Source organism: Rutilus rutilus, assembly GCF_951802725.1.
Source record: "Rutilus rutilus genome assembly, chromosome: 15".
In the NCBI taxonomy this organism is placed as follows: Eukaryota; Metazoa; Chordata; class Actinopteri; order Cypriniformes; family Leuciscidae; genus Rutilus; species Rutilus rutilus.
The window spans coordinates 30,490,172-30,500,900 of NC_140220.1; the positions used below are offsets into that span (position 1 = coordinate 30,490,172).

Consider the following 10,729-nt stretch of genomic DNA (forward strand, 5'->3'; position numbering starts at 1 on the left):
ATTTAAGTTATTGTTTTATTCATCAAATTACATCTCTATCGGAAATTTGTCCTGAATTAGATAGGCCTACTAAATGGGGGACGTGGAGGCATAAAGTCCAATAAAGTCAAGGGAGAAGCCCATAGAGAGTCATAAAGTTGCTCTTGGACAGCTCACGCTCTCCGTCTCTGCCAGATTCGGAAGGGAATGATTCAGATTTCTTTTGGCACAGCTACTAGAAGACTTACAACTGTCAGACAGGTTGCTCACGTCACATCTACGTCATCAAGCTCAGTTTGAGTCTGCGCAGTACGCTCAGCCATCAGGAAGTGAGTGTTTCTAATTTGCTTCACTTTTCTCCGTTGAAGTCTATGGGGTCGCTGTGTACATTTCTTTTACTGTCTATGCTCTGGGCTCGATATTCGGCCCGAACCCAAAGTACTCCCCCCGTATTCCAGGCTGTGGAAGAACAAGCCGAGAGTGAGTGGAGGGATGCTGAAAACTGTCAAGGAATGTTAGGTGAGTTGACAGAGTGAATAAATATATGCTTCCTCTCATGCTGATAGGGTAGGCTAGACATGGTAATTGTTTGATGACAAGTTGATTGGATTGATTATTTGAACGTGATCCTCCCGAACTTTGTTTATAAAACATCTTGTGTAGATTCCGCCATCGCGTCTGTTATAGAAGATATCGACCGCGATCAAGGCATTTGTCGATTGGAAATATGAATGAAAAACATACGTCACTTTCTTATGGAAACAGATTAGTCTTAAATATAATTCACGCAAAAAAACATGATTCACAAATGCGTATACAATTTCACATGCATGAAACCTAATTCACGTGCACACAAAAAAAATCCACGTGCGTGAAAAAAAATATATATTCACAAAAAGCAATTCACATGCGCAAAATATAATTATATACTCATAAAATACATTTCACAAATGCAAAACACAATTCGTAGATGTACAACTGTGCACAAAAACCTTTGAATGTTTAAAATGTAGTATGTACGAGTGTATCCTTGCATTTGAATGTGCAAATCGTCATTCACGTACGAATCGCCTTAGATGTGTGTGTGTGTGTGTGTTTTTGAGACTTTCCTGGCAAGTCGTACTCTTTAGCCAATCAGATTTAAGCTTATCAATCGACCAATCAGTATCACGTGAGGGCGGGCCTACCTACATGTTACGTCATCAGCTTTCGACCAGTTAATGGCTGAGCAGAGGTAACTGCAGTTAATCGTTCATTTCTGTGTTAACTGAAGTTAAAGAAGTTTGAGATCAGTTGAAGCAATAGTTTATGAACTATTAACTGATGTAAGCAAGTGTTGTTGTAATCAGATGTCCCATATCGTGTCAAAAATGAAGAAGAATGATGCTTGTTTTGTTGTATTTTAGCTGAAGGTACAGACAGCTCTCACAGCTACAATCACGCTAATGATTGCAAAACAATCATCTGTGGTCAATACCCATCGAGATTGTTCTTTAAATAGTGAATAGACCTATTTTAATGAGCACCCAGTGTTTTTTGCCATTTGTGTATGATGTTAAATTATTATTAACACTTGTTTCCCTGCATTTTATCAGGATTACTCACCTTTGGTGTGACATCTGGATAGCAGTCACGAACATCTTAATTCATGTTGTTTCTTTATTCTCTTTTATACTTTTTTTTTTTTTTTGTATTTATGTCTTAATTGGTAACACTTTATTAAAACGTTTCATTAGTTAATATGAACTAATAATGAACTGCACGTGAACAGCCTTTATTATTTTTTGTTAATGTTAACATTTACTAATAGGCCTACTTCATTAAAATCTTGTTAACATTAGTAAATGCACTGTAAACTAACAATGAACAGCTGTATTTTTAACTAACGTTAACAAAGATTAACAAACACAGCAACAAATGTATTGCTCATGGTTATTTAATGCATGAACTAATGTTAACTTAGTTATTGTACCTTATTGTAGAGTGTTAGCAATATATTCAACATGCATTTCCTTATGTTTTGTGTTGTATTGTCATCGCAAGGTTTTTAAATAAGGTTTTTTATTGTCATCTTAAGGTCTCAGGACAATATTGTGAAGCATTAATTTTACTTTGCCTAGTAAAATAGGCAAATCTGATTTTATGCTGATAAGACAAAGCTACTTATCATAGAGAGGCAATTAAGATTATGCGACTAAGATTACTCAGTAAACTCTATTCAAATACCATCACTTAATTTCCCACGTCCTCTGTCTGCACCTCTTGTACTATAGGGTTTTAGTACTTTAAATATCAGGACAAAATCTTATATGTCCTAACAGGGAGGTCTACTGATGACCGGACTGAACACAATTCATTTGTTAACTTTTCACTTGATGTATTGCACTTATATTTATATACGCTAAAAGCAAAGTACACTCTGACTGGATCTCACAACTCCTGAAGAGACGTATATTTCTCTGTACTGAATATTGTGCTTCACAGTTTAGACTGTCAGTTCATGATCTTCATATGTAACAGGAACATTAATCATGATCAAGTCATTTTATATATTTTATTCCCAAAGGATTCAGAAACTTTCAAATTAATAAAATGTGTACATCAAATTGAACTATGTCTGAATCTTTTAATTCTTACAAGAACATTTAATAATGCATGCATAGCAAGGCTTTATTCCTAAAGCGTGTACATATAGTCCGCAGGAGACAAATGAATACAGTAACAATGCATCACTTTCAACCACTTGTTGAAACAACTGTCAAAATGGATGGCTTGCAACATGACTGTTTTAAAAGAATTACAGTAGAAATGGTAAGATCACAGTACTAGTTGTCTGCAACTTCATACATCATCTGTCTTGGAAATCTGAAACAATAAAACTACATAATATATGCAGATCAAAACATGTCTCCTATATATGCACGTCATTACAGACATTATCATAGGTTGAATGTGTGGTGGACAGGACATGAAAATCCATCAATACTAAAAATAAATGTTTATATTCACATGTGGACTAAACAGCAGTTAATAAACTATTGCTTCAACTGATCTCTAACTTCTAAACACAGAAATGAACGATTAACTGCACTTACCTCTGCTCAGCCATGAACTGGTCGAAAGCTGATGACGTAACATGTAGGTAGGCCCGCCCTCACGTGATACTGATTGGTCGATTGATAAGCTTAAAGATTGGCTAAAGAGTACGACTGCTCTGTGTTACGAGTGTTATGCTGCCAGGAAAGTATCAAACACACACACACACACACACACACATAAAGGCGATTCGTACGTGAATGACGATTTGCACATTCAAATGCAAGGATACACTCATACATTTTAAACATTCAAAGGTTTTTGTGCACAGTTGTATATCTACGAATTGTGTTTTGCATTTGTGAAATGTATTTTATATTTTGCCCATGTGAATAGCTTTTTGTGAAAATATATATTTTTTTCACGCACGTGGATTTTTTTTTGTGTGAACGTGAATTAGGTTTCATGCATGTGAAATTGTATACGCATTTGTGAATCATGTTTTTTGCGTGATTTATATTTGAGACTAATCTGCCTCCATACTCCGTTGCTCTGATTGTTTGTAACTTAGGTCTATCCAATTGAGTGCAGAGGCATTTTCTTTCCTGGTTCGGTTGAAACACGCCCCATAATCACAGCCCAATGGAGCAGTATCAGATTCACATTCTGACTAGAATCTGAGTATGACGATGTCAGGCTAGATGTCTGTTGTTAAATGACAATAATGATGACAATAAAGTTTGTGGAGCCATTTTGTCCTCGTACTCAGACGGACCAGGGAACATTTAATCTCAGATCTTGTATCAACACCATCACTTTTGCAGCTGCCTCATGCCGTGCAGTGTAAAATTGCACATACTACAATGCACTTTCCACTTACACCAATAGATTAAACACAAACATGTATTGACACAAATGCATCTTGATAGTTCATTATTCATTAGGCATACTAAATGTACAGGCTTGTTAATGCAACATTACATCAGCTGTTCGTTCAATTAAAGCATATTTAATTACAGTATTGTTGCATATTTAGAATATTACACTGATACTTTACAAAATGTCATTTGTTTTCCACTTACATTCGATGAGGCAGTCAACAAGTCGCTCTATTTATGAATCAGTTTTCTAATTGGGATGTCCCAATGAGTCAGTATTGTCATATTTAGCTGACTTCTGAGGACACACTATATGGCTAATTAATGCCAAACACACACACACACACACACACACACACACACACACACACACACACACACACACACACACACACACACACACACACACACATATTGTGTTTTCTAACACTACCCCTAAACCTACCCATCAAACTATCTGCATTTTTACATTTTCAAAAAACATCACTTAGTATGATATATAAGCTGTTTTCCTCATTGGGACCCCAATATAGGGTTTACCAGGCCACACTCACACACATACACACACAGGTGTGGAAACAGCAAACCATGGTGCTGACAAGATGAGTTTTTTATTTAATCCTCATTTTGACATCCAAGTAAATGCTCTGCTGTCTGTGTGTAATTCAAGAGCAGCAATGGTTTGTGTTTGTATGTGTGTGTGTGTGTGTGTGTGTGTGTGTGTGTGTGTGTGTATGTTTGTGAGTGAGTGAGTGATTGTCTGTCTGCGTTCAAAACATCTACAGTGGTTGGATGAAACTGAATGAAATGGAAACACCTGGTTTTAGAAGACAATACTTTATTAGTAAGGGCCAATACAGCATCAATTCGCCTTGGGAATGACAGTCCTTAACAGTGGCCAGAGGGATTTCGAAGCATTCTTTTTCCAGAACAGTGGCCAGGTCACTGTGTGATGCTGGTGGAGGAAAACATTTTCTGACTCACTCCTCAAAAATACCACAAAGTGTTTAAAATTTTTTTAGATCTTGTTTCTGTGCAGGCCATGGGACATGTTCAACTGTCACAAGCCATGCTGATACACAGCAGCACCCCCTTTAGGGAACAATGTTTGAACCATTCGGTGCACATGGTCAAAATAGTTCTTTGGCATAGAAGTGGCTATCAATCACAATAGGGAATGCCATGATATTGCAGCCCAAACCATCACTGATCCCCCCGTGCTTTCACTCTGAGCAGCAACAGTGCGGGTGTTAAGACTCTTTGGTGCTTCTCCACACCAAAACACTGACCATGAATATTGACTCTGTGGAGCTCCCGATTAACTGTTTTGGTGGAAACAGGAGAGCCGAAGTGCGCATTTAATTCTGCAGTGAGTTGGGCAGCTGTGGTTTAATGTTTTATGGATACAATCCGGGTTAGTACCTGGACATGCCTTTCAGACAGCTTCCTCTTATACATCAACGGTTACACCTGTTGGATGTGGTTCGTTGTACATGGTGGTATGCCGACACTACCTTGTGCTAGTGGCCACTGGAGGTTGCTAGAGGTAATGCATTCACAGTCAGGTCATTCATATGTTTTTGAGGCTGTGAGCCCAGGAACCTGTATAGCTGATCAACAGTTTGTTCTCATCTGATTTCTCTCATCTCAGAAACTCAGGGACATATGTAAGTTAATTCAGGTTGTGGAATCCTGGTGCTGTTCACTCTCACGTGATCAATAGTGAGGCAGCGCTCTGACGTAGAACCTAGAAGTTCTGCGCTGTTTACACTACGTCAACAGCGTTGGAGAATTAAGTGGAAGAGAAGAGATTGTGGGGGGGCGGTGCCGTGATGGGCAAGTGTTGTAATCGGTGTTTCGGCTGAGCATCGGTAACACCGGTAACACTGACTACCGCAGCAAGCCTAATCCCTTGTAATTGATTTTCCTACACTGTAGGCTAATTTATGTGCTGCTGTTGAGTCCTCAAGCATTCTGTGCAGTGTGCACCCAATTCACTACTTTGCATATTAAATATGTAGGCTATATATTTAAATGACAGTACTCCGTCTACTCAGCTCTTAAAAATAATTATTGTTCACAATTAAAGGGTTTTCAGCTGTTTTGTTTAGTAGACTGTATAATTGCTGAATAATGTAGGTTAAGATAAAAAAATTATAGAAATTAATAGTTTAATTCAGCAAGGTCGCATTAAATTGATAAAAAGTGAAATTTCTATTTCATCTAATTGCTGTTATTTTGAACTTTTTCTGTTTATCAATCCTCAAAAAGACTAAACAAAAACATTCAGCAGCACAACGGTTTTCAATATTTATAATAAGAAATGTTTATTGAGCACCAAATCAGCATATTAGAATGGTTTCTGAAGGATCATGCATGTGAAACTGAAGACACATTATCACTGTTTATACTGTTTATATAGGCTACAGTATAGGCATATATAAATAAATGTAGCTTTGAGCCGAGATGATAGCCTTCTTCTTTCAAAAACATAGTCTTACTGATCCCAAACTATTCTGAGACCCCTTTAAAGGCCGGTTTGAAGGTAAAGACTTTTATTAAGGGTATATGTTTAGGGTAAGGGTTCGGGTTAGGCAGTTAGTTAGGTATGGGTTAAGGTAAGGAGCTAGAGATAGTATTGTGTCAATGAATGTTGATCTACAAAAAGAGATCTACAAGAATGTGTGTGTGTGTGTGTGTGTCTGTGTGTGTGTGTTTGTGTGTGTGTGTATGTGTAGGCTATAGGTCCAACCTTAAGTTAACAAAGCAATGTCCAATTTTCAGTTGTTCAATCTGTAGGCTACTTAATGTGCATTAATAGTGAGGTCAACTCTTTCATTCATAATTCCTTATCCTGCCAAATGATTGGTGTTATCTCTTAAGGTAGAAACCTCGGGTATCCTGAATAAATCAATAGTCTATGCCCAGTAGATCAATAAAAAATGATAGGCTGAAAAACACTAGACAGAAGAAGCATTTCTGACTAACACGGCTATTGTGAAAGGCCTTTTGACGGTTTTATTGCGCAGAACCTCTGATCCAACTGTGTGACTCAGCCTTTATGCACAAAGTTCAACTGATTAGTCCAGAGCATTCACATAGTCACATTCATTGAATGCATCTGCGCTGTGTTGCTGACAAAACATAAAGTATATCTCCTATTGTCCACTCTCTCACTCGCTCTCGCCCTCGCTCTCTTTCTGTCTCTCTCCAAAGAAAGCACACAACCATTCCAACAAATGTTTTATTCACTTTTGATCTTGGCTGGAAATCTTGCAGTAAAATAAGGGAAGCACATGAGAAGGTCATAAAAGGGCGGGTGAGTGTGAGACTGACTCACCTGTTATGTCTAACTTCTGCAGTTTGCTTCTCTAGTTTTTTCTGCTCATTATGGGCGTTGCTGATCATTTATATCGCATGACTCTGGGGCAGGTTTCTCTCTCACACAGACGTACGTTTGGGACAAGCATCTTTCATTAAATGTAAGTAATAGGTTACTTAATCAATACACATGTGTGTCTAAAAATACGGCGCACAGAACTGCAGTTTTGTTTCCCATAGTAATGAACACTAAGGTACGACTTCGTTTCCCTGACAGATTATCTGACTCGTAGGCTAATTGTTTTGTCAGAAGCGCTATTGTAACGTATGGAATGATATTCCGGACATTATTCAAAAGGAATAATACTTGGGCTCTTTTTGCAGTATCATCATCAGTCATGGAGGGTGTCGCTCGTGCTAACAGTCTCTTCGCTCTGGATCTCTATCGGGCTCTGAGCGCGAGCAACGCCGAGGGAAACATGTTCTTTTCCCCATTGAGCATCAGCGCAGCGCTCAGCATGGTCTACTTAGGAGCCCGAGGAGACACATCCAAAGAAATGGCAAAGGTAGGATGTATAGGCGGCAGGAGACCAAGCAAGGGCTGTGAGGGTTTCCAATGAATTTTTGTAATTGTGAAGTTTTTACACAAAATCGGTGATTTGGAAATCCTGCTTGAAAACAAAACACAACCCAAAACAAGAAAGAGAAAACCAACCCTATGACTGAAAAAATGGGGTGAGGCCCAGATGTCATAAGATTAAACACTTGCTCATTGTTTGAGCTTAGTACAGAGATGCATTTATCATATTCAAACAATGGCACACAGTTATGAAATGAGAATGAATGTACAAATGATAACAGCTGCTCTCTCACTCTCCACCAGTGGCTCTTTTAGAAGAAGCTTGCCTCAAAATACTAAAGAAAAAACAACTAAAATGGACCTAGAATAAAATGTTCCAGATTTTAGCCACAAAGGCCAACTTGTGCCTACCCTCAGCATGTTGCATATATTTGTTTTAATTACAGACTCATTTAGATAATACATTCCTGGCTTGACAACGGACCACAAACTTCAATGAAAATGATATGAAATCCTTGATTTAGTTTGATTCCTTTAAATAAATGTGCTCAGAACAGGCTCTTCAGTGCATATTTAGCTTAGTCTTTCCACAGGCATGTTTTTGTTTTATTTCTCTAAAAAGTATTTCTCTGTGCAGGTTTTGTCTTTCAGTTCTGTCTCTGATGTTCACTCTCATTTTGAGACCCTCACCTCATCGATCAACAGTCCATCAGCCTCCTACATCCTCAAACTGGCCAACCGCCTTTATGGAGAGAAAACCTTCAGCTTCTTACCTGTGAGTCCATTCTACCTTTAACAATGAGACATTTTGAGGCTAATCCAAGATATGTAACATTATTATTTAAGTTTCTAATCTCAAGGTCTTTCTTGAGGCCTCTTTTTTTGCTGAATGTGTTGTCATGTGTCCTGCAGGAGTATTTGGAGTCCACCTTGAAGCTGTACCACGCTGACCTTCAGGCTGTGGACTTCATTGGAGCATCGGATAAGTCAAGACAGCTCATTAACAAATGGGTGGAAGAGCAGACTGAGAGTGAGAAGAACAGTTATTCTATTCTATTTTGGATAAAATAATCCGTTTAGACCTGTTGCTAGAAAACCTTTTTAAAAAGTCACAGATGTGAAGTCAGAAACACAAACTTGTGTTTTTCAGATAAAATCAGAGATCTTCTCAAACCAGGAATAGTGACTGGAATGACCAGACTAGCTCTGGTTAATGCCATCTACTTCAAAGGGAACTGGCTGCAGAGATTTAATGCTCAAGACACTAAAGAAATGCCATTTAAAATAAACCAGGTGCAATTCTTATTTAACACAGAAACATTTCTGTGCTGAATCAAAATCAAAGTCTGTTTGCAAAATATTGTACAACAGCAGTGGTACATCCTTACACTTGATGTACTACATCATACCTACTTGACAGAGAGTCATATTCTTCCAGTTCACTCTTTCATTTGCACATGTATCTGTCTTTTATCAGAATGAGAGCCAACCAGTGCAAATGATGAACCAGAAGAAAAAGTTCCCCTTCAACTACATCTATGAGCACCGCTTGCAAGTGCTGGAGTTGCCATACGTAAAGGAGGAGCTCAGCATGTTGATCCTTCTTCCTGAGGAAACTCAGGATGGCTCTGACCCTCTTCTGAAGGTTGTCAAAATGCTTTTGTACTGATCTTCTTGATTATATTTGGTGTCTTGTATGTTCAGAGACTCAACAGTATTATTTTGTATATGTGTGTTTGACAGCTGGAGAGTGAGTTGACCCTTGACAAGCTTCATGAATGGACCAACAGAAACAATATGGACACCCAGACAGATATCATAGTCCATTTGCCAAAGTTCAAACTGGAGGTTGAGAGCTCCTTAGCAGAAACATTGATGGGGATGGGGATGACTTCTGTTTTCCAGGGAGCAAAGGCTGATCTGACAGGCATGAGCAGTCAGGGTGGCCTCTTCATTTCAGCAGTGGCCCACAAGGCATTTGTTGATGTGAATGAAGAAGGCACAGAGGCGGCAGCAGCTACAGCAGGCATTGCGAACTTCTGTATGCTTCGAGAAGAGCACTTCATGGCAGATCACCCGTTCTTATTCTACATCAGGCACAACCCCACCAACAGCATCCTCTTCTTTGGCAGATTCAGAGGATCATCTTAAATTTGTGATGGTTATCTTAACACCAAAATATAAACAATAAATACTATTAAATAATTCACATCTTGTGTTTTCGGTTTTTAAGAGGAAGCACCACAACACAAAGATGGATTTACTTGCAATACACACATTTAGAAATGACCACTTTATATGGAAAATTATGGCTCACAATGCAATACATTTTCAACACATTTTTGATAATGCTTTTAAGACTATTACAGTATTGTTTTGTTCTTTTAGCCGAGACAAAAAGTAAATCAAAATACAGTCATTAAGCTGGCTGATGTTTCTGTTTGCTAAAAAATGGATAATACAGCTGAAACACACACTAAATCAACACATTCTCTAATACCGCTTTTTGAACTTCGGAAGTCAATCAGATTTTCCGACTGCACTGGATTCAAATTTGCATTACGCAAAGTGAGAGAACCTGTTTCTGTAAATCATACCACTGCTGCTTTCTAAGTGTTAGTTACACTGAATGGAAATGGATCATTAAATACATTCACACCAAAAATTTTTTACTTTTAACAAAAAAAGCATTTTTTGTTCAGCATTTTGTTTTGTTTTTTCATTTCCATGGTGATTCTTATTATTGTAAAGCATTAATGCAATGCTTCTTTATTCAGCTAAATTATAGAGGGAAAGAAATACTAACATTATATAACATATATATATATATATATATATTTACACACACATACATTATGTAATACACTTCAAGATAATATATCAATGTTTTTTCACATCACAGTCATTTGTCAAATTTACACCTAGTCACCATCCT

General features: G+C 37.9%; 1 protein-coding gene across 5 annotated transcripts; it reads left to right on the top strand.

Moving 5' to 3' along the window:
* The first annotated feature begins 283 nt into the window (after positions 1-283).
* LOC311305259 (leukocyte elastase inhibitor-like) lies at positions 284-10,459 on the top strand. 5 transcript variants are annotated; one of them, XM_084432853.1, is made up of 8 exons: positions 284-498; positions 7,269-7,375; positions 7,599-7,780; positions 8,432-8,569; positions 8,707-8,824; positions 8,945-9,087; positions 9,272-9,439; positions 9,538-10,458. In XM_084432853.1, exons 3-8 carry the CDS (start codon positions 7,613-7,615, stop codon positions 9,943-9,945), a joined length of 1,143 nt encoding a protein of 380 aa, XP_084288979.1. In that variant the 5' UTR covers positions 284-498; positions 7,269-7,375; positions 7,599-7,612; the 3' UTR covers positions 9,946-10,458. The 5 variants fall into 5 exon arrangements, with proteins under 5 accessions (XP_084288979.1, XP_084288981.1, XP_084288978.1 ...); XM_084432855.1 differs by having other exon boundaries at positions 297-498; positions 7,326-7,375; XM_084432854.1 differs by having other exon boundaries at positions 317-498; positions 7,256-7,375.
* Positions 10,460-10,729: the final 270 nt, after the last annotated feature.